The sequence below is a fragment of the Hemitrygon akajei genome, chromosome 21 (assembly GCF_048418815.1).
Source record: "Hemitrygon akajei chromosome 21, sHemAka1.3, whole genome shotgun sequence".
Classification (NCBI taxonomy): Eukaryota; Metazoa; Chordata; class Chondrichthyes; order Myliobatiformes; family Dasyatidae; genus Hemitrygon; species Hemitrygon akajei.
The window spans coordinates 31,250,865-31,275,402 of NC_133144.1; the positions used below are offsets into that span (position 1 = coordinate 31,250,865).

Consider the following 24,538-nt stretch of genomic DNA (forward strand, 5'->3'; position numbering starts at 1 on the left):
GTCCGGAGTTTGGTAATGAATTTGCTGGAATAATAGTATTTAAGTCAGAACTGTAGTCTGATGTAGGTGTCTTTGGAATATAAAACATTACACGCCCGTCAGCCCACTATGTTGTGCTGACCTTCTTAACCATCTCCAAGATTAATCTAACCCTTCCTTCCTAAGCAGTCCTCTATTTTTCTATTATCCATGTGCTTCTTTAAGAGTTTATTAATTGCTCCTAATGTATCTGTCTCTACTACCACCTCTGGCAAGCATTCCATTTATTCACCAGTCACTGCGTAAAGAACTTGCCTCTGACACCACCCTCCCTTGTACTTTCCTCCAATTCCCTTCAAATTGTGGCCAGTGAGGACACACTGGGGTATATCCTGTCTGGCCTTGGGGACTTCTTATGTTTTTCAAAAGTTCCAGCACATCCCCTTTCTTATCGTTGACACACATTACTGTCTTTACTGTCTAAATGCACCAGGGATGAGTGTAGTGCCAGTGAGTTGGTATCCACAGTTAACCTGATTTGGCAATAGACAAGTGCAGTGGGTCATGGTTGTCTGGAAAGCTGGAGTTGATGCTTGCCATGATCAACCACTCGAAGCACTTCATGATGGTAGATGTCAGCCACTGGGCGGTAGTTATAAGGTGCATTATCTTGTTTTTATTTTGGTTACTGGGATGATCATGAAAATGATTTCAAGATTAAAAGGCTTATCAAATGAAGAACATTTGATGGCTCTGGACCTGTAGTCACTAGAGTTCAGAAGAATGAGGGGTGACCTCATTGAAACCTATCTAATGGCGAAAGGCCTTGATAGAATGGATGTGGAGAGGATGTTTCCTATGTTGGGAGAGTCTAGGACTAGAGGACACAGCCTTAGAATAGAGAGGTATACTTTTAAATTGGATGCCGAGAAATTTCTTCAGCCAGAGAGTGGTGAATCTGTGGAATTCTTTCCCACAGGTAGCTGAAGAGGCCAAGTCTCTATGTATATTTAAGGCAGAGGTTTATAGATTCTGGATTAATCAGGGCAGGAAGGGATACAGGGAGAAGGCAGGAGAAGAAAATTGGATCAGCCATGCTGGGCCAAACAGCCTAATTCTGCTCCTATATGTTATGGTCTTACGATTGTAGTCTTAAAGCAGGAGGGTTTCACAGCCTGACCCAGGGAGAAGTTAAAAATGTCTACCAATACCCCTGCCAGTTGATCTGCTTAGATTCTAAGGACACAGCCAGGGATAGCATCTGATGCTTTCCACAGGTTCAACCACTAGAAAGCTGATGATACTCCTACAGCAGTAACTGTAGATTCAGGTGCACTGGAAACTGTCATGGTGGGTGGTGACATTTCCCTTCCCATCTGTTCAAAGCGTGCATAGAATGGGATAATCACATTGAGAAGGGATGTGCTGCTGAAGAGATATTGGCTGATCTTATTTTCTAACCCATTATAGCATGTAAGCTCGGCCACAATTGACAGATAAACTGGGACTCAATTTAGACTGCTGCTGTCTCTTAGCATGTCTGATAGCTTTACAGAACTCGTAGTGTATTTCTTATAAAGGTAAGGGTCACCTGATCTGAATGCTGCAGACTAGGCTTCAGAGGAGAGTGAATGTCCCAGTTCATACATGGTTTTTGGTTTGGGAACACCTGGATTGTCCTCTTTAGTACACAGTCTTCAACACTTGCTGATAAAATCCTTACGGTAGTGACACATTTATATCAGCTGGTAGCTGAGTCTTTGAAAATGGACTAGACTACTGACTCAAAGCTATTGCATTAAAGTTCATCATTTTCTTCAGACCGGCACTGTACAACTTTCTGTACTGGATTCTCCTGTTTCAGCTTGTTTGTATACACGGATTAGGAGCACAGGCTGGTGCTTTAATGTACCGAAGGGTGGATGGGAGATTGACTTGTGCCCTGTGCTCTTGACTTTGGAATGCAAGCATGTAAAGGAGCAAATGGTTTGTTTATCTATGATTTCGAACATAGAACAATGGAGCACACAGTATGTGGGCAGTACAATAACATAGTGGTTAACAGGGTTTGATTCCTGCTGCTTTATTTGAGGATATCCTCTTTGACCACACGAGAGTCCTCCTACATTCTAAAGGTGCATGGTTTGGGTTAGTAGGTCGTAGGCAGGCTATATTGGTGCTGGATTTGTTTCAACACTTAGAGACTGGCCAGTGGAATCCTCACTGATTTGATTTGATGTAAATGTCACATTTCAGTGTATGTTTCAATGTACACGTGACAAAGCTAATCTTTACAGGAACAAGTCCTTCAGCCCACAATGTTATAAAACCATAAAGATATAGAAGCAGAATAGGGCATTTGGCCCACTTTCTCCACCATTCCATCATAGCAGATATATTAACCCTCTCAACCCCATTCTCCTGCCTTCTCTCCATAACCTTTGATGCCCTGACTAATCAAGAACCTATCAACCTCTACTTTATATATTGAATTGACTTTATTTCTTACATCCTTCACATACATGTGTAAAAATCTTTACATTACATCTCCGTCTAAATGTGCAACTTGTATGCTCAGTGACTTGCCCTCCCCCACTGTCCATTGCAATGAATTCCACAAATTCACCCATCTCTGGTTAAAGAAATTCTGCCTCACCTCCATTCGAATTGGACATCCCTCTGAGGCTATGCCTTCTGGTCTTAGACTCGCTCACTATAGGAAACATCCTCTCCACATCTACTCTATCTCAGCCTTTTAATATCAAATTGGTTTCAATAAGGTCCCCCCTATTAAAAACAATCAATGGATAATATAACCCGGTTACTTAGTATAATTCATTTGGCACAAAAAAAGAGAGGAAATGAGTGTGGCAGTTGCTTTGGATGCAGAAAAAGCATTTGATAGATTGGAATGGGATTTTTTATTTAAGGTATTGGAAAAATATGAGTTAGGAAAATCTTTTATACAATGGATTAAAACTTTAAATACTAATCCTCAAGCTAAAGTAGTTACAAATGGTCAGATTTCAACACCATTTTGTTTAACGAGGTCAACTAGACAAGGCTGCCCATTATCACCTGCTTTATTTGTATTGGCAATAGAACCATTAGCTGAATTAATTAGAACAGATTCAGATATTGGGGGCTTTCGAGTTAATCAAGAAGAATATAAGATTAATTTATTTGCTGATGATGTTTTGATTTATTTAACAAACCCATTGCAATCTTTGCAAAGATTATCTTTTGGATTGGAAGAATATGGGAAAGTATCAGGGTATAAAGTAAATTGGAATAAAAGTGAAATTTTACCCCTTACCAAAGGAAATTATAATCAATGTCGATTAGCAACTCAATTTCGATGGTCAATAAATGGGATAAAATATTTAGGTATTAGAGTTGACAATGATGTAAAAAATTTATATAAACAAAATTATTTGCCATTATTAAAAAAAATAAAAGAGGATCTTGATAAATGGATGATGTTACCAATAACATTAATAGGTAGAGTTAATGCTGTAAAAATGAATATATTTCCTAGATTGCAATATTTATTTCAAACTTTACCTATACAATTACCTCAGAAGTTTTTTCAAGAACTGAATAAATATGTAAGGAAATTTCTTTGGAAAGGAAAGATGTCAAGAATATCATTGGAAAAATTGATATGTAAATTTGATTTAGGAGGGTTACAACTTCCAAACTTTAAGAATTATTATAAAGCAAATCAACTTAGATTTATTGCATCTTTTTTTGATGAAGAAAAACCGGCATGGATTAGAATAGAATTAGATAAGATAGGAGAAAACATACCAGAAGATTTTATATATAAATGGGAATCCAAATGGATACGGGAAAAAAAAGAATCTCCTATATTAAGACACTTGATTGATTTATGGAATAAGGTAAATATGGACAATGAGATAAAGAAATCTTTATTAGCAAAAAGAACTTTAATTCAAAATAGGCTTATTCCTTTTACAATGGATGATAAACTTTTACATAATTGGTTCCAAAAGGGGATTAAATATATAGGTGATTGTTTTGAAGGAGGTATATTGATGTCGTTTGATCAATTAAAAAATAAATATAAAATATCAAATAACACTCTTTTCTGTTATTTTCAATTAAAAGCCTATTTACGAGAAAAGCTGGGTCAAACAATGTTGATACCAAAACCTAGTGAAATAGAAATATTAATTCAGAAAGGAAAAATTAAAAAATTTACATCTTGTATGTATAATGTGATTCAAAAACAGACAATTAAATTAGGAATTCATAAATCAAGACAAAAATGGGAATCTGATTTGAATGTTAAAATTGAAGGAAAAAACTGGTCAAGATTATGTTCTGATAGTATGAGAAATACAATAAATGTTCGACTTAGATTAATACAATATAATTTTGTACATCAATTATATATAACACCACAGAAAATAAAAAGATTAAATTCAAATATGTCTGACCAATGTTTTCGATGTAATCAAGAAATTGGTACTTTTTTACATTCTACTTGGTCTTGTTTTAAAATTCAACCATTTTGGATAAATTTAAGACTTTTATTGGAACAAATTACTGGAGTACAACTCCCACATAGTCCACTATTATTTTTATTAGGAGACATTGAAGGGACAATACCGAAACTTAAATTGAATAAGTATCAGAAAAAATTTATAAAAATTGCATTGGCAGTAGCCAAAAAAGTTATCGCAGTTACTTGGAAATCTGATTTATATTTAACTATGGATCGTTGGAATAATGAAATACATAGTTGTATTCCACTTGAAAAAATTACATATAATCTAAGAAATGAATATGATATATTTTTGAAAATTTGATTCCCATACTTACAAAAGATAGGATTAAATACATAGGTCCTTTGAAGATAAAATTATAAAGTAATTGGGGAAAGTAAAAATAAATATCAAAATTATTTTGAACTCCATGGAGCATGTGGGGATCCTCCGATATCCAGGCAATCTTTCTCTTCTTTCCTTTTTTTCTTTCTTTAGATAAGGGTTAAGGGGGGGGAGGGTTAAGGGGAGGGGGAGAGGGTCAATATTATTTTTCTTACTATTTTATCATCACATTTATTCTTTGTAATTTCTAAAAATTAATAAATAAATAATTTTTTTAAAAAAATAAGGTCCCCCCTCATTCTTATAAACTCCAGCGAGTACAGACCTCACACCAAAAAACGCTACTCATAATGTTAACCCTTTTATTCTTGAAATCATTCTTGTGAATCTTCTCTGGACCCTTCCAATGCCAGCACATCTTTTCTTAGATAAGGGGCCCAAAACTACCCACCATATTCATGCAGTCTGACCAATGCCTTTTTAAACCTCAGCATTGCATCCTTTCTCTTTTATTCTAGTCTCCTCAAAATGAATGCTAACATTGCATTTGCCTTCCTTACCACAGACTCAACCTGCAAATTAACCTTTAGGGAATCCTGCACAAGGACTCCCAAGTCCCTTTGCAACTCAGATTTTTGAATTTTCTTTCTATTTATGCTTTTATCCTTCTATCAAAATGCATGACCATGCATTTCCTAACATTGTATTCTATCTGTCGTTTCTTTGCCCATTCTCCCAATTGAAGTCCTTCTGAAGACTCCCTGCTTTTTCAACACTGCCGCTCCACTTATCTTTGTATCATCTGCTGACTTCACCACAAAGTTATGAATTCCATCATCCAAATCTTTAACATATAAGATGAAAAGAAACTGTTCCAATACCGACCCCTACTGAATGCTACTAGTCACTGGCAGCCAACCATAGCAGGCCCCTATTATTCCCATTCTTTGCCTCCTGCCAGTCAGCCAATCTTCTATCCATGCTAATAACTTTCCTGTAATACCATAGGCTCTTGTCAGGTAGCCTCATGTGTACCATCTTTTCAAAGGCCTTCTGAAAATCGAAGTAAACAACATCTACTGGCTCTCCTTTGTCTATCCTGCCTGTTATTTCCTGAAAGAAGTCCAACATGGAGCTTAGAAAAGTAGAGGGCTAGATTTGCCAGGCAAGGTATTCCCTTGAGAAAACCATGCGGACTTTGACCTACTTTGTCATGCACTTCCAGGTACCATGATTCTTCATCCTTAACAATGGACACCACCATCTTCCTAATCATTGAATTCAGGCTACCTAGCCTGTAATTTTCTTTCCTTTACCTACCTCCCTATTTAAGGAGTGAAGTGACATTTGCAATTTCCTAGTCCTCTGGAACCATTCCAGAACCTAGTGATAGAACATATATCATAGAAATTTACAGCAAATTCCAGGCTCTCCGGCCCACAATGTTGTGTTGACCATGTAAGCTACTCTAGTGACTGCCTAGAACTTCTATTTTTTTAAGCTCCATGTACCTATCAAAGAGGCTCTTAAAAGACCCTATTGTATCCGCCTCCACCACCGCTGCCGGCAGTGCATTCCACACACCCACCACTCTCTACGTGAAAGCTTACCCTGACATCCCCTCTGTACCTATTTGATATTTGAAAGATCATTACTAATGCCTTCACAAACTCTTTCAGAACGCAGGAATGTAGTCCATCTGGTCTAGGTGACTTATCTACCTTCTGGTCATTTCTGCCCCCTGACACACTTGAGTTTCTAACATACTGATAGTGTCTTACACAGTGAAGACTGTTGCAAAATAATTGAGTTCATCTGCCATATTTTTTGGCTGCATTACTACCTCTCCAGCATCATTTTCCAGCTGTCGAATATCCACTCTTGCCTCTCTTTTACGTTTTTGTATATCTGAAAAAAAAATTGGTATTCTCTTTGATATTTTTGGCTAGCTTATCTCCATATTTAATCTTTTTTCTCCCTTTTTTTTTAGTTACCTTCTGTTGGTTTTTAAAAGCTTCCCACTAACGTTTGCTCTATATATATGCCCTCTATTTTGCTTTTATGCTGTCTTTGACTTCCCTTGTCAGCCAGGGTTGTGTCATCCTTCCTTTAGAATACTTCTTCATCTTTGGGATATATCTATCCTGTACCGTCTGAATTGCCCCCAGAAACTCCAGCCATTGCTATTCAATCATCATCCTTGCTAATCTCTCTTCCAATCAACTTTGGCCAACTCCTCTCTCATCTCTCTGTAATTCCCTTTATTTCACTGTAATACTGATATATCCGACTTCATTGTCTCCTTCTCAAATTGCAGGGTGAATTCTATCATATTATGATCATTGACTTTGAAGGGTTTCTTTACCTTAAGCTCCCTAATCAATTCTTGTTTATTGCACAGCACCCAGTCTAGAATTACCTTTTCCCAAGTGGGCTCAACCACAAGCTGCTCTTAAAAAAAAATCTTATTGACATTATACAAACTTCCTTTTTTGTTTGGGATCCAGCACCAACCTGATTTTTCCAACCTTCCTGCATATTGAAATCCCCCATAGCTATCGTAACATTGCCCTAATTACACGCCTCTTCTATCTCCTGTTGTAATTTATATCCCACAATCTTGGCTACTGTTCGGGGGCCTCTGTATAACTTCCATCAGGGTCTGGGGTTTTGGCCCGAAACGTCGTCACTACCTCCTCCCATAGATGCTGTCTGGCCTGCTGAGTTCTGCCAGCATTTTGTGTTTTTTATTCTTTTTAACCTTTGTAGTTTCTTAACTCTACCCACAAGATTCCATATCTTCGGATCCCATGTCTTCTGTATCTAAGCATTTGATTTCTTTTTTTTTAACCAACAGAGCCACCCCACCACCTCTGCTCTTCCTGTCCTTTCAATAGAAGGTATATCCTTGGATCAAACTAATTAAAGCTGTAATTAAATAGCCAGCTAAACTAATCCCTTCTACCTACATAATATCCATATCCTTCCATTTCCTGCACATTTGTGTGCCTATATAAGAGCTTCTTTAATGTCCCTATCATATTTGCCTCTACCATCACTGCAGATAGAGGATTCCAGGCACCAACCACTCTGTGTAAGACAAAAACTTGACCCACAAACTTACCCCCTCTTACCTTAAATGCATGCCCTCTGGTCTGAGACATTTTAACTCAATGGGGGGGGGGGGGGAGAGATACTATCTATCTACTCTATCTATGCCTCTCTTAATCCTATAAAACTTTATCTCCTTAGTCTCTGTCACTCCAGAGTAAAGAGCCCAAGTTTGTCCAAGCTTTCATATAGCAGATGCCCTCTAATCCAGTCAACGTCGTGGTAATCCTTTAAAACGCCTTCAAAAAGCCTTCACATCCTTGCTAAGATCAGACAACCAGAATTGAATGCAATACAGCATAACCAGTATTATAAAACTGAAGCTTCCTAAATCTGGAACTCCTTTCTTTGACCAATAAAGGCAAGCATGCCATATGCCTCTGTTACTACCCTTACCAGTTGTGTAGCCACTTTCAGGAAATATGGTGCATTTCAGATGGTCCCTCTGTGGACATGTTTGGTGTATTCCAGGTCGTTCATCTTTGTGAAGCCCCACAGATGAAACTTACTCACAGCTTTGTGACAGTTCCAGTATTCTAGATAGACAGTTCCAAAGGGTCATGATTGAATGCCTCGTCATTTCAGTGATATGCACAACCCTAACAGGTATTTCTAACATGCCAAAATATGACTATTGCACAGGAAACCTTTTTTAAATGAGAAAATCGTATTATTTCAGAATGGAAGATCTGACCAACCCGGAGGATATACGAGTAAATCAGAAGTGTGACCGTAGAATTTCAATGTATGGGTACCTGCGTGGGACATATCTCAAAGCCAACAGTCAAGTTCATGTACCTGGTAATGTATTACTCAAAAGAAGTTTTATGTTTCTGCAGCTCCTTACAGACTGTGTTCGGGGACAGGTGCCTCAGCTAAACAACTTTCAGCTCATGCAGGATATTGAGAAAGAAATAGAAAAGATTTACAGAGAAATAAGTTACAGGGGGCAAGTACCTGAATGACTGTCAGGAGAGGGAAAGGGAATGAGCAGACAATGCAGAGTATCCCGTGGCCATTCCCCTCAATAATAAGTATACCACATTGGATACTTTTGGGGGGAGAACGACCTACCAGGGAATCCTGCAACAAACCAGGTCTCTGGTTCTGTGGCTCAGAAAGAAAGAGGGAAGAAGAGGAGTGCAGTTCTGATGGGGATTTAGTAGTTAGAGGAGTAGACAGGAGATTTTGTGCTTATGAAAGAAACACTCGGATATGTTGCTTTCTGGGGTGCCAGGGTCAGGGATACCTTGGATCGATGTCACATCATTCTGGGGGGTGTGCGGGTATGAGTAGCCAAAAATAGTGGTACATATTGGTGCCAATGGCATAGCAGAAAAAGGGATGAGGTTCTGGGGAGCGACACGGGCTGCTAGGTAGGAAGCTGAAAAGCAGGATTTACAGGGTAGTAATCTCTGGATTGGTGCCTGGGCTACATGTCAGTGAGGGTAAGGATAGGATGATTTGGCAGATGAATGCGTGGCTGAGGAATTGGGGGCAGGTTTTCAGATTTCTGGATCATTGAGATCTCTTTTCGGGAATGCATGACCTATACAAAAATGAACTCCAGGGGACCAGTATCCTCTTCGGAAAGGGTTTAAGCTGCTGTGGCAGGGGGGATGAACACCAGAGTGAATTGTCAAAGAATAGGGAAGTTGGTGTACAGGTAGATTCAGAATGCAGAGAGCCTATGAGGAAAGATAGACAATTGACGGCAAAATTACAGTCAGTGGGATAGGTTGAAGTATGTCTATTTTAGTTCAAGAAATATCAGGAACGAGGGTGATGAACTTAGAGCATGGGTCAGTACGTGGAACTACAATGTTGTGGCCTTTATGGAGACCTAGTTGACACAAGGGCAGGAACAGCTGCTGGATGTTTCGTGGTTTGGATCTTACCAGTGGAATGGAGGGGGAGGTAGAAGAGGTAGAGGAATGGCATTGCTAATCAGGAGTTAGCAATGCCGTTCAGGGTATCACAGCTGTAGAAAGGGAGGACATTGTGGAGCAATTGCCTACTGAATCCCTTAAAATATTTTATTTGTGGGCCTGTAAGACATAGCTTTATGTATTTTCATTGAGCATTGGCACATTGTAAAATCTTAGCAAATGCACTGCTAGTAGTTGTTCTTTGTAACACAGTGCATCTTGCCTGTCTATTTACAGTAACATCACTTAGATTCATTAAAGATTAGCTTTATTTGTCACCTGTACATAGAGCAATCAAAAGATACAGTGAAATGCGTTGTTTGCCCCAACAACCAACACAGTTCAAGGATGTGCTGGGATAGCCCATGAGTGCCATCATGTTTCTGTCATCACCATGGTATGCCCACAGCTTAACCCTAACCTGGATATCTTTGGAATGTAGGAGGAAACTGAAATACTAGGAGGAACCACACAGTCGCAGGTGGACATACAAGTTCCTTTCAGACAGCAGTGGGGATTGAACCCGGACTGCTAGTGCTGTAAAGCATTAAGCTAACCGCTAAACTGCCATTCCACACGCATAGGTGTAAGACATGACATACATGCGATTTTAAAATTGTTTTTTCCACTCCAGGTGTTGGTGATTTCATGGTGAATAAAGTCGACTTCCTTCCTGATCCCTGTCCACTTCCAGAGCAGCGGAAGAAACGGTCTTTGAATGAGAAAGAGAAGCTGATCTATGCCCCAATGTCTGGAGTTGGTGGTATTATTTATGATAAAGATGCCGTGTATATTGATTTAGGTGGAAGCCATGCACACAGAGATGAGGTAAATATGGTACACTTTCAGCTCTCGTGTTACTTTTCCCTTTTTGCCAATGTTTTCCTTCCTTCTCCAAACAGAGTTTAATAGTTTCTCTCTGCCCTCCAGTACATGGTGCAAGTGGTTCTGAGGCTTGAGCAAGATCAACATTAGTATCCTTCTCCCCAGCGGGAGACATTACAATTGATTATGGAATCATAGGACATGTAGGATGTAAGAAGAGGCCGTTTAGCCTATGATCTCTGTGCTGTCTGGGGTGCCATGGTAGCATAGCAGTTAGTGCAATGCTATTTTAGCCTAGGGGTCCAGAGATGGGTCTTCAACTCCAGTGCACTTTTGCCTGGTAGACCATGGGTAAAAGTGAAGACTGAAAGCATCCGTAGCTATCCAAGAAAGGGATAGTATCATACAGAAAGAAATAGCATACGATGTGAAGATCAGTGGGAAGCCAAAAGATTGGAACACATTTAGGAATGAGTGAGGAATACATCAAAAAACTGTAAAGAGGGGGAAGATATGTACATTTTGAGAGCGAACCAACAAATTATCATGGAATCATGCAGCACAGAAGCAGGGCATTTTAACCTGACCTGTCCACGTCAATCGTGTTGCCAATCTCCATTAATCCCTGTATGGCTTATCTTTCATAGTGCCTGTCCAAGTGCCCCCCCCCCCCCCGCAACATTGTTGTTTTATCTATTTTTCACATATTCATCCCCTTCCTTATGGAAAAACCATCATTTTGTAAGTCTGAAGGTAGTTACGGAGACGGATAAGGATGGTTTGCAAGTGAGGGTCCCAAAATGGGGCAAGGCCAAAGATGAACTTGGTGAAAGTGGATTGGGTGCAACTATTTTTGGATAAAATAACATCCAACAAATGGGAGTCTTTTAAAAGGGAGTTGGTGAGGGTGAAATGTTTGAATGACATCATTAGAGAGATCTGGATGAACAGGGAAACTGAGGAGCTGATGAAGCAAAATTGGGAAGCATGTGACAGATCTGGACAACTAAAAACACAGTTCTGTGAGGAATGCAGGGAATGTAGGAACATACTTGGAAAGGAAATTAGAGTGAAAATCTGCTGTGGAAGTTTATTGGCAAACAAGAATAAGGTGAATATCGAGGTGTTTTCTATTACTATAGAGTATATGATACAAAGTATATTAAGAGGAAGAGTATTAAAAAGAAATAGAGTAGGTCTTTGTGACATTTGCGACTTTGGTGTGAATGGGACGGATTATAAGTTCACAACTAATGCAAAAATTGATGGTGTTCTGGATTGTGAGGAAGGTTGTTTAAAGCTACAGCATAATATAGTTCAGCTGGATAGATAGAAGAATGGCAAATTGAATGTAATTCTGACAAATGTGAGGTGATGCATTTTGGAAAGGCAAACAAAGGTAAATAAACTAAGGGAATGTTAATGAACAGACTGGAATTTGTCCATAGAGAGCTGTGTGGCGGCCCATGTTGATATGGTGGTGAAGAAGTGCAGATGGAACATTCACCTTCATTCACTATGGCTTATGTTAAAGTCATGTAAACACCTTCATAAAGTCTGGGTTAGGCAATGTTTGGAATATTGACACAGTTCTCATTGGCACACTTCAGAAAGTTTGTGATTGTGCTGGAGAGAGTATAGAGGAGATTCACGAAGGTGTTGCCTGGATTGGAACGTTAAAGAGAGATTGGATAGGCTCGGTTTCGTTTCCCTGACGGGAAGGAGGCTGACCTGTTAAAAGACAATATTTTGGGATAAAACTTATCAGAACTGAGAAGAAAGGCCACCGAAGTCAGAATAACAATTCAGGGTGAGGGGAAGGAGTGCAAGCTGGCAGGTGATTGGTGAGACCAGGTAAGGGAGAAAGTGGGGGAGGGAGGTGAAGGAAACTGGGAAGGAGAGGTGAAAGAGGTAAAGGGCTGAAGAAGAATGAATCTAATGGTGGGCAATGGGAGAAAGGGAGGGAGGAGGGGGATCAGGAGGTGATGGGTAGGTGAGAAGAAGAGGAGGTGAGATGTTAACCAGAATGGGGAATAGGAAAACAAAGAGGGAGGGGGAGTAAATTATCAGTAGTAAGAGAAATCAATGTTTGCTCTATCGGGTTGGAGGCTACCCAGATAGAATATAAGGTATTGCTTCACCAACCTGAGTTTGACCTTATCTGGGAAGTAGAGGAGGCCATGAGTAGACATGTGAAAATTGGAATGGGGGACGTTGAATTCAAATGGATAGCTTCTTCCAGAGCTAAGGTGCTTGACAAAGCAGTGCCCCCCAATCTGCTTTAGGACTCATTGACATAGAGGACACTGAACCAGGAGCACCAGCCTCATTTTAATCAGGGATTTCTGCACAGCCCACCTTCTAAGTCATCTGCACCTTCTGACAATACCTGAACCTTAGAAATGTCACATGTTAGAAATACATGAAATGCAAGAAATCATTGAAGGATGGATTATGCATAAGCACATATTTTAGTTGAAACAAATTAAAGACTGGTGTTATAACAACCTTTCCCCTAATGTCAGCAAAACAAAATAGCAGGTCATTGACTTCAAAAAAGAGGGGTGGTGCAATGTTTCTGAGGTTGAGAGGATTGAATGCTTGAAGTTCCAAGTCGAAAACATCACCAGAGTTTGTATACACCATGGCCAAGAAGCACAGCACTGCTTCTGCTTCCTCGGAGGCAAAGGAAACTTGGCATGTCCCTGTTGACTCTATGAATTTTTATCGATGTACCACAGAAAGCATCCCATTTAGATGCATGATGTGGCAACTGCTCTGCCCAAGCCCAAGATTGCACAAAACTGCAGATGTGGACACAGCTCAGCGCTTTTTAAAAACCCAGCCTCTCCTTCACCGACTGTCTGTACTTTTTGCTGCCTCCGAAAAGCAGCCAGCACCACCCACCAAAGATATTCTGTCTTTTTGTTCCTCCCCCCACCCCATCCCCATCTTCCCCAAAATCAGGCAGATACAAAGGCCTTGGAAACATGTACGACCAGGCTTGAGGACAATTTCGACTCTGCTTTAAGAAACTATTCAACGGACCTCTTGTTCAATAGATTGGAATCTATCATATTATGGCCTTGCACCTTACTGTTTGCCAGCACAGCAATTCCTCTGAATCTGTAGCATTTTATTTAGCATTCTGCTGTTGTTTTCCCTTGTATTACCTTGACATGCTGATGTGGATGGTATGCAAAGCAAATATTTTCACTGTACCTTGATACATGTTATAAACCAGTTGATAATCACCGATTCTCTCAATGCACTACTAACATCTCAACAGATTTCTTATTGTTTGTGTGTATTGTTTGATTTTCAGGAAGAACAAAGGCCAACCGATGAGTTGATGCAGAGTCTTATTACAACACATAGTACTATTGATAACAAAATGGTTTCCAGCAAAGTCTCTCTCTTCATGGATTCCCATCCTCTGGAATATGAAGAATTGACAGAAATCAGGTAGATTGAAACCTTGAATTCTATGTAAACGGTTCTCTCTCGCAGCTAGAGTTTCTTCATGCACATTTAATCCCAAAGTGATTGTGAACAGCCTTGTTTTTGTTCCTTGCATCATAGAGTTAGTGGAACCATAGTTAGTTGTATTGAAGTGCAGAAAGTCCATCTTTCTTCTTGTGTACCTATTCTTGCACTTCATATGTAGACCAACACAGCGTTGGACAGGTCATTTAACACACGATGTGCCGATCTTGATGCCAATTTGTACTATATGTCCTCTTCCTGTTTATCATTCATATCCCTCTATTCTCTTAATATTCATGCTTCCACTACTACCACTGGTAGCCCCATTCCTGGTATTTACCATTTTGTGTTTTTAAAAAAAACCTTGGCCCTTGCATTGCCTTGAGACTCCCTGTCTCAACCTTAGAAGCATGTCCCCAAGGCACGTCTGCCCCTGGGGTAAAGGTCCTGTCTTGCTCTATCTTTGCTTCTCATAATTTCAAATCTATCAGGTCTCCCTTCAGCCTCTGACGCTCTAGGGAGAACAGCTCAAGTTTGTCCAACTATCGCTCATACCCTCCAATTCTGACAACATCCTGGTAAACCTCTTCTGCACTCATTCCACAGACATCCTCCCTATAATGGGGTGACCAGAAGTGCACACAGTGTTCCATTTGCGGTCTGACTGTAGTTTTATATAGTTGCAGCATGACTTCCTTACTCATGTATTTAATCTGCCTACCAATGAAAGCATGCAATATGCTACCCACTTGTGTAGCCGCTTTCAGTGAACTATGGATTTGGACCCTAAAGTCCCTCTGTACCTCAATGCTATTAAGGTGTCTTCCATAAACTGTATACTTTCATTTGGCTTCCCAAAGTGCCGCACCTCACACTTCCTCGGGTCCTCCGTCTGATGCTTCTCTTCCCGTATCTTTAACTAATCTATATCTCACTTTATGCTTTGACGGTCCTTTACACTGCTCACAACTCCACAATCTTAGCGTCATCTGCTAATCCACCGATCTACAGTCATATCTTTGGTTTATGTCACAAAACAGCAGCTGTCCCTGCACCAGTTCTTGCGGAGCAATACTGATTACAATATTCCAATATTAATAACAACCTTCGACTCCTCTGTCTGAGTTTGTTGTTGCCAGCTTAGGAAAAGGCAAATAGTGCCTTTTATAGTGAGAAATTCTAGCATAGGAGACAGAATTTTATGCTGTAGTTGTGCAGGGCATTGGTAAGACTGTGCTGTTACTAAGGCATGCAGTTTTAGCATCCCTTTCTGAGGAAGGATATTCTTGGTATGAAGGGAGGGCATCAATGTTGACACTTCAGTCCTATCAGCTCCAGAATCAGACATTAGTTAGTTAGGTTTATATTCATTGGAATTTGGAGGAATGAGTGGGGTAGCAGTGTACTGTATACAGTTTTGGTCATTCTGTTACTGAAGAATGTCATTAAGCTGGAAAGAGTAAAAAACACATTTACAAGAATTTTGCCAGGACTATTAGAGTATGTGTTATTAGGAGTGAATAGGCAGGCTAGAACTTTATTCCTTTGAGCATAAGCGACTGAGATGTGACCTTACAAAAGGGAGGGTAAATGCACACAGTCTTTTTCCCAGGCACAGTAGCAAAAACTAGAGTGCATAGTTTTTTGGTGAGAGGACAAAGATTTAAAAAGGACATGTGGGGCTAAAATGGAACAACCTGCCAGAAAAAGTGGTTGAGGAAGGTACAGTGATGACTTTTAAAGTGCTTCTGACTCTGATGATTGCTCGTATTTCATTTACCTTCCTTAGTACTAACTCAACCTACAAGCTAACCTTTAGGGAATCATGCACCAGGAATCCCAAGTCACGTTACACGTCCAATTTCTGAATTAGCTCCTCAATTAGAAAATAGTCATTATCTTTATTTCTTTACCAAAGTGCATGACAATACACTTCCATACACTGTATTCAATCTGTCATTCCTTTGCCCATTCTTTTAATCTCTCCAAGTCCTTCTGCAAACATGTTGCCATCAATTCTATCATCCAGATCATTATCATATGTGAAAAATAGCAGAGACAACAGCAACCCCTGAGGAAGGGTTGGTGCTGGGCCCACAGCTGTTTACCATTTGCATTGATGATTTGGAAGAGGGGACTGAGTATAGCATAGCAAAAATTTGCTGATGGCACTAAACTGAGTGGAAAAGCAAATTGTACAGAGGATGTGGAGAGTCTGCAGAGGGATATAGATAGGTTAAGTGAGTAGGCCAAGGTCTGGCAGATGGAATGCAACGTTGGTAAATGCGAGATCATCCACTTTGGAAGGAATAATAGAAGAGCAGATTGTTATTAAAATATGCAAAGGGACTTGAGAGTGCTTCTGCATGAATTGCAAAAAGTTGGCTTGCAGGTACAGCAGGTTATTAAGAAGGCAAATGGAATGTTGGCCTTCATTGCAAGAGGGATTGAATTCAAGAGCAGGGAGGTCATGGTACTGATGAGGCGCACCTGGAGTACTGTGTGAAGTTCTGGTCTCCATACTTGAGGAAGGATATACTGGCTTTGGAGGCAGTGCAGAGGAGATTCACTAGGTTGATTCCAGAGATGAAGGGGTTAACCTATGAGGAGAGATTGAGTCGCCTGGGGCTATACTTTCTGGAATTCAGAAGAATGAGAGGGGATCTTATAGAAACATACATAATTTTGAAAGCGATAGATAAGATAGAAGCAGGAAAGTTGTTTCCATTGGTAGGTGAGACTACAACTATGGGACATTGCGTCAAGATTCAGGGGAGAAGATTTAGGATGGAGATGAGAAGAAACTTTTTCCCAGAGAGTGGTGAATCTGTGAAATTCTCTGCCCAGGAAAGCAGTTGAGGCTTCATCACCAAATATATTTAAGATAGAGTTAGATAGATTTTTACATAATAAGGGAATTAAGGATTATGGGGAAAAGGCAGATAGATGGAGCTGAGATAACGGACAGATCAGCCATGATCTTACTGAATGGTGGGGCAGGCTTGATGGGCCAGATGGCCTACTCCTGCTCCTATTTCTTATGTTTTTATGGTTCTTATGTTCTTGCGGACATTCAGAGTAATTACAAAGAAATAAAATCAAGCAAAATAATAATAATAAATAAATAAGCAATATATATTGAGAACATGAGATGAAGAGTCTTTGAAAATATGTCCATAGACTGTGTGAACAGTTCAATGTTGGGTGAGTGAAGTTATCTCTGGTTCAAGAGCCTGATGGTTGAGGGGTTAAAAGAGAGAATGGCTTGGATGGTGGGGATCTCTAATGATGGATGCTACTTTCCTGTGACAGTGCTCTATGTAAATGGGCCCAATGGTGGGGAGGGCTTTGCCTGTGATGGACTGGGCCATATCCACTACTTTTTATAGACTTTTCTGTTTAAGGGTATTAGTGTTTCCACATCAGGCTGTGATGTAACCAGTCAATATACTCTCCAGCACACATGTTAAAATTTTAGATGACACACTGAGTCTTCGCAAACATTTAAGAGAGTAGAGCTACTGCCATACTTTCTTTGTAATGGCACTTGCGTGTTGGACCCAGGTCAGATCCTCTGAAGTGATATACCAAGGAATTGCTGACCTTTCCATCTCTGATCCCCTAATGAGGACGGGCTTATGGACCTCTGCTTTCTTCCTCCTGTAGTCAGTAATCAGCTGACATTGAGTGAGAGGTTGTTGTGACACCACTCTGCAGATTTTAAATCTCCCTCCTATATGCTGATTCATTGCAATCTTTGACTTGGCCAATGTCAGTGTTGTTGCCAGCCAACTTAAATCTGGCATTGCTGCTGTGCTTAGCCTCACAGTCTGAAGTATAAAACAAGTAGAGCAGGGGCTAAGCACATTGCCTTATGATGCATCGGTGTTGATGGTGATGGTGGAGGAGATGTTGTCAGCCCATTTGCTCCCAACAATCCCATTTCCCTGTAACTTTACTCTCATGTCCCTTTGATGCACTTTTTATTGCAAGATGTGCACCACAAACTTCCACTGACACCAATTATCTTTCCAGCACACCTTTGGGAAGGGGGATGAAGCCAGGTGGGCAATTTGGGGAGAAGCTCCACACATTCCTCATCTGAGCTTAGTGTTGAATCTGGATTGTTGGAGATCAGAGGCAGCAGATTAGCTTTAGTTTGTCAAATAATACTGCTGAGAAGTACCAAAATGGGAATTTCCTAATGAAGGTAATCAAAACTGATGATCATTTGCTGTGTTTTCTGTTTTAAAAAAATGCATTTATTTTTCGCAAACAGATTCAAAATGCCCAAGGAGGAAAAACAGATTGATCCAGAGAATGGACGGGTGAGACGTAAGGCTGTATTTGACGATGAGGGTGATGATGAAATGAGTGAAAGTGATGAAGAAGGTTATGACTCTGAAAGTTGTAATGAAACAGACAATGAAAATGAGGAAGCAACCAACAGTCAAGACGAGACTGACCATAAGTCAGAATATTATCCCCAGCTGCCTAAAGCCTTGAAGTTGGAGGGGCCAGATGCAGAGGCTGCAGTAGAAAGGCCGGCATTTGCTGATGATGACTCTGAGATTGATTCAGAGGCGCAGGTGACTGATGAGTCTGATCCAGAGGACGATATTGTCGGTGATTCTTCAGAGAGGACTTTACGTACTAGTAACAAAACACTAAAGGAGCAACCAGTGATGAAAAGAACTTTGCAAGGAATTTCAAATCGTAAACAGAAAGATGAGGCGCTGACAATGTCAGCAATGAATACTTCTGAAGAGGGTGAAAATGTAAACTTACTTGTGAAACAGACAAGGTCAGAGTTGTCAGAAGACCTGCTACATCAAAGACACTGTGACACTGAACAATTACTAAAAGACGATTATGAAGAAAAGACTGATTTAATTGTTGAGACACCAGGTATATGAAATTTTTGATTTGGGTAGTACATGGGTGTTACTGCATCAAAGCTTTGAATATAAAGAAAAACAAGCAATATCTATTTCATATTTCTCCCTCACTTGTGGGCTTCCCCCGTCGTAACTCTAGTTTGTGTTGGTTGTTAATGCAAACACATTTTACTGAATATTTTGATGTACGTGTGATAAATCAATCTGAATCAGTAGCTGGATCTTTAAGCATTGAATTTAGCCCACTTTGCCACCTCGAGCAATATGAGAAGGGTGTTGCATTTTTGTAATGAAATGCCAGAGACAGGCACTTTAGAAACATTTAAAAACCATGCAGATAAGTATATGATAGGAAGGGTGTAGAAAGCTATGGGCCAAAATGGGCAGATGGGACTAACTCCCTGGGCAACACAGTCACAGTGGATGAGTTGAGCTGAGCGCCTGTTTTGTCATTCTATGACTTGAAGTGTGCATACCTGTCTCTAGTCTGTCATGGACATATTTACACCATTCTTCCCATGATCCCATCATGCTGACACTGCTGTCAGCTCCAAATTACTGTTATTCTACACACCTCCTAAAATGTGATTTTAATTTCTGACCAGACATTCTTGGTTTTTGCTCCTTTGATGTAGACCACTGAATTATTTGTTTCCTTGTGGAGCGCAGTGGTACATTTTCAGAGAATACAACACAGTAACAGGCCTTTCTGTCCAAACCATCCATACCAAATGAGGTGTGTACCTGTGCTAGTCCCATTTGCCTACATTTGGTCCATATCCTCTGAACCTTTCCTAACCACGCTCCTGTCCAAATGTCATTTTGAATATTCTAGTTGTATCTACCTCTACCACACCTGTATGTACTCACTAGCCACTGTGTGGGTGGAGGAGATTTTCCCCTCTGATCCCTATTAAATCTCTCCCCATTCACCTTAAGCTTTTGCCCCATGGTGTTAGGCTCCCCTACACTGAGAAAAAGTTTAAACCCTTTATAAACCTCTATGAGGTCACCATCTCAGACTCTTTTGCTCCAGGGAAAGCAGTACCTGTGATCCAGTCTCTTCTCGTACTCAAGTCCTGCAGTCGTAGACACATTTTGGATACTGTCTGCACTCTCTCTAGCCTAATCATATCCTTTGTGTAGCATAGAATTGTACACAATATTTCAGGTACAGTGCCTTTAGCATCTAGTACAGCTGTGACATGATGTTCCAAATCATATACTCTGTGCCCCAACCTGTTTGAATGTGTTGACATTCCCAGGGAATGATGTACAGTACTTGAAACTGAGAGTGTCTCTGTTCTAGAACATTCCCCACTGTCCTGCCATTCACTCTATAATGCTCTGGCCTGATTTAACTTGCCAAAATGCATCACTTGGCTCTTATCTAAGTTAAGTTCTTTCCACCATTGTGTGGCCCAGTTTCCCGCTTGATCTGGACCTCAGATAATTTTCTTCACTATTCATTCGATCACCACTGTTGCTGTCATCTGCAAACTTAACAACGAATTGATGGAGAGACAGACAAGTGATTCTTTGGCTGTGAATGCACTTCCCAGGTGTTGGTGTCAAAGCTGTCTGTGAGCAGGGGCAGAAAATTCTCAAGGGGAAGGTGAGCAGCCAGAGGTCATTTTTACATATTGTTACCAGTGACATAGGTAGAGAAGGGGGTTGAGTTGTGAAGATAGGCTGTTAAGCAGAAGGTTGAAAAGCAGGGCCTCAAGGGCTGTAATCTCTGAATGAATCCTGATGTCGCATGCTGGTGAGGATCAGAACAGGGGATTAGGCAAGTGAATGTGTGATTGAAAACCTCATGCAGGTGGGAGAAATTCAGGTTTCTTGACCATTGGAATCTCTTCTGGAATATTCTGGCAGGGGGTGGGATCCATATTAGTAGTTCAACAGATCAGAATGCAAACAGGTCCAGTAGGAAGGACGGGGGCAACGAAGATTGTAGCAATTAAACAGCTTTTTATTTTAACACAAAATTTAACATGCAAGGCAGATGAACCCATGGCATGGACTGGCACAAGGGATGGTGATGTAGTTACTATAGAAACATGGTCCTGGACTGGACTGGCAGGTCAGTGTCTTGGGAGGCAGATTGGTACAAGTGCAATGGTGTGGCAGTAAGAGAGGAGGGTTGTATATTTATTAGGGAGGACATCATGGCTGTACTGCGAGAGAATATTCTGTCTTAGGTAGAAATAACTGAGAAATAAGAAGGGAGTGACTCATCCTAGCTTCTCCATTCCTCCATATTTCTAGGCATTCTTGTTTCTCTCTAGTTCTGAATACTAATGATAAGTTGCCTTTGTGTTAATGCATATTATGTTTTCTTGATTATTTCTGAAGGATCGTTGAAGTGGAAAGAAGGGCTCGCACAGCGAGCAGCAGATGTCTTTGCACAACAGCAGTCAGCTCCAAACCTCCAGAAGCTGGTCTATGGAGCAGGTAATCCTAAATCATATGGAGGTCACATTTCTTGGAATAACTTGGGCTTAAATGAAAGGCCAAAATTCTGACATTCGCAGAAGATGAGATGGAGAAATGCAGTAAGGAATGAGGTGAAGGCAGCTGGACTGGACTGACTCATGACTCTTCATTGTAGTTACTAATCCTCCTGTCTTGCTGCTTTTCTCTCACTGAATCTGTACTTTTTTCTTCTCAATATTAATCTATTTTCCTCAGGAAGCAAGTTTAGAAACAGTACCTAACAATTTTTTTTAAGAAAGCCAAGGACCAGTTGGATTAAGGTCCTTTCCATGCTCTGTGACTCTATGACACTACAGCTGTAGGAATGATTAATAAGAGCGAATGGAAATCTAGGTTTTATTATTTGATGCATAGAGTACAACAGCCAGTAGGCTGTGTTCACTCCTCCAAAAGCTCAGTTTGGTGTCAGCTAGATACTAGATCCGTATTTGAAAATAGACTTTCGGACTGAAATATTTAATGTTGTCATGAGATATGCATTTGCAAGAATGTTCAGGTAGTTTTGCTTGCTCACATGCCTGCTGGAGTCCTAGTCTGGTGTCTCTTGTCCTAGACTCCCCCACCATGGGAAACATCTTTTCCACATCTACTCTTTCTAGGCCTTTCAACATTCAAAAGGTTTCAATGAGATCCACCCTCATCCTTCTAAATTCCAGTGAGTACAGATCCAGAGCCATCAAAAGTTCATCATATGATAACCCTTTCATTTCTGAATTATCCTTGTGAATGTCCTCTGGACCCTGTTCAATGCCAGCACATCTTTTCTAAGATGAGGGGCCCAAAACTGCTCACAATACTCAAGATGTGACCTCATTGGTGCCTTATAAAGCCTCAGCATCACATCATTGCTCTTATATTATAGACCTCTTGAAATGAATATTAACATGGCATTTGCCTTCCTCGCCATTGATGCAACCTGCAAATTAACCTTCTGGGTGTTCTGCCCAAGGTCTCCCAAGTCCATCTGCATCTCAGACTCCTGGATTTTCTCCCTGTTTAGAAAATAGCCCAAACACTTATTTCTACTACCACAGTGCATGACCATGCATTTTCCAACAGTGTATTTCATTTGCCTCTTTCTTGACCATTCTCCTAATCTGTATAAGTCCTTCTGCATCCTACCTGTTTCCTCAACACTACCTTCCCCTCCACCAATCTTCGTATCATCTGCAAACTTGGGCAGCAAAGCCATCTATTCCATCATCCAAATCATTTATATACAACATAAAAAGTGTTCCCAACACTGACCCCTGCGGAACACCACTAGTCACTGGCAACCAACCAGAAAAGGATCCTTTTATTCCCACTCGCTGCCTCCTACCAATCAGCCAGTGCTCTAACCATGTTAGTAACGTTCCTGTAATACCATGGGCTCTTAACCTGGCAAGCAGCCTCATGTGTGGCACCTTGTCAAAGGCCTTCTGAAAGTCCAAATATACAACATCCACTGCATCCCTTTTATCTATCCTACTTGTAATCTCCTCAAAGAATTCCAACAGGTTCGTCAGGCAGGATTTTTCCTGAAGGAAACCATGCTGACTTTGTACTAACTTGTCCTGTGCTACCAAGTACTCCATCACCTCATCCTTAACAATTAACTCCAACATCTTCCCGGCTACTGAGGTCAGTCTAGCTGGTCGATAATTTTCCTTTTGCTGCCTTTCTCCTTTCTTAAACTGTGGAGTAACATTTACAATTTTCCAGTTCTCTGGCACCATGCCAGAGTCCAATAATTTTTGAAAGGTTATTTCTAAAGCCACCACAATCTCTTAAGACGACCTCTTTCAGAACTCTAAGGTGCAGTTCTTCTGGTCCGGGTGTCTTACAAACCTTTAGGTGTTTCAGCTCTTTAAACACTTTCTCTCTTGTAACAGTAACTGTACCCACTTCTCTTCCTTCACAGACTACAACTTCAGGCATACTGCTAGTGTCTTCCGTAGTGAAGACTGACGCAAAGTACTCATTTAGTTCATCAGCCATTTCCTTGTCCCCTGTTATTATTTCTTCTGCCTCATTTTCTAGCGGTCCTATATCCACTCTCATTTCTCTTTTATTTTTAACATACTTGGAAAAAACTTCTTATTATCCACTTTGATATAATTTGCTAGCTTGCTTTCATATTTCATATTTCATCTTTTCCCTTCTAATGGTTTTTTTAGTTGCTGTCTGTAGGTTTTTTAAAACTTCACAATCCTCTGTCTTCCCAATAATTCTTGCTTTGTTGTATGTCCTTTCTTTTCTTTTACAATAGCTTTGACTTCTCTTGTCGGCCATGGTTGTACTATTTTACCACTTGAGTACTTCTTCATTTTTGGAATACTCATGCCCTACACCTTCCTTATTTTTCCCTGAAACGCAGACCATTGCTGCTCTGCTGACATCCCTGCCAGCAGCTCCTGACAATTTACTTTGGCCACCTCCTCTCTCATACCAATGTAATTTCCCTTACTCCACTGAACTCTTACTCTTACTGCTACATCAGACTTTACTATCTCCCTATGAAATTTCAAGTTGAACTCAATCATATTGTGATCACTGGTTCCTAAGGGTTCTTTCATCTCAAGCTCCCTAATCGCCTCTGGTTCATTACATAACACCCAATCCAGTATAGCTGATCCCCTGGTAGGCTCAATGACAAACTGGTTTAAAAAGCTATCTCTTAGGCATTCAACAAACTCACTCTCTTGGAGATCCATTACCAACCTGATTTTCCAATCGACCTGCATGTTAAAATCTATGACCATGACCACAGTAACATTACCCTTTTGACTCACCTTTTCTATTCTTGTAACCTGTGGTTCATCTCCCAGCCGCTGTTGAAGAGGTCTGTATTTAACTGCCATCAACGTCCTTTTACCCTTGCAGTTTCTTAACTCAACCCACAAGTATTCAACATCTTCCAATCCTATGTCACATCTCTGTACTGATTTGATGCCATTCTTTACCAATAGAGCCA

At 40.4% G+C, this 24,538-nt stretch overlaps 1 protein-coding gene across 3 annotated transcripts in view; it reads left to right on the forward strand.

Moving 5' to 3' along the window:
* Nucleotides 1-24,538, forward strand: part of bms1 (BMS1 ribosome biogenesis factor) — an 83,920-nt gene that overhangs the window by 12,597 nt on the left and 46,785 nt on the right. For all 3 annotated transcript variants that reach the window (XM_073025076.1, XM_073025075.1, XM_073025077.1), the window contains exons 7-11: nucleotides 8,626-8,747; nucleotides 10,509-10,702; nucleotides 14,025-14,164; nucleotides 18,465-19,093; nucleotides 21,442-21,540. In XM_073025076.1, the coding sequence (XP_072881177.1) occupies nucleotides 8,626-8,747; nucleotides 10,509-10,702; nucleotides 14,025-14,164; nucleotides 18,465-19,093; nucleotides 21,442-21,540 (1,184 nt within the window). The remainder of the gene's footprint in view (nucleotides 1-8,625; nucleotides 8,748-10,508; nucleotides 10,703-14,024; nucleotides 14,165-18,464; nucleotides 19,094-21,441; nucleotides 21,541-24,538) is intronic.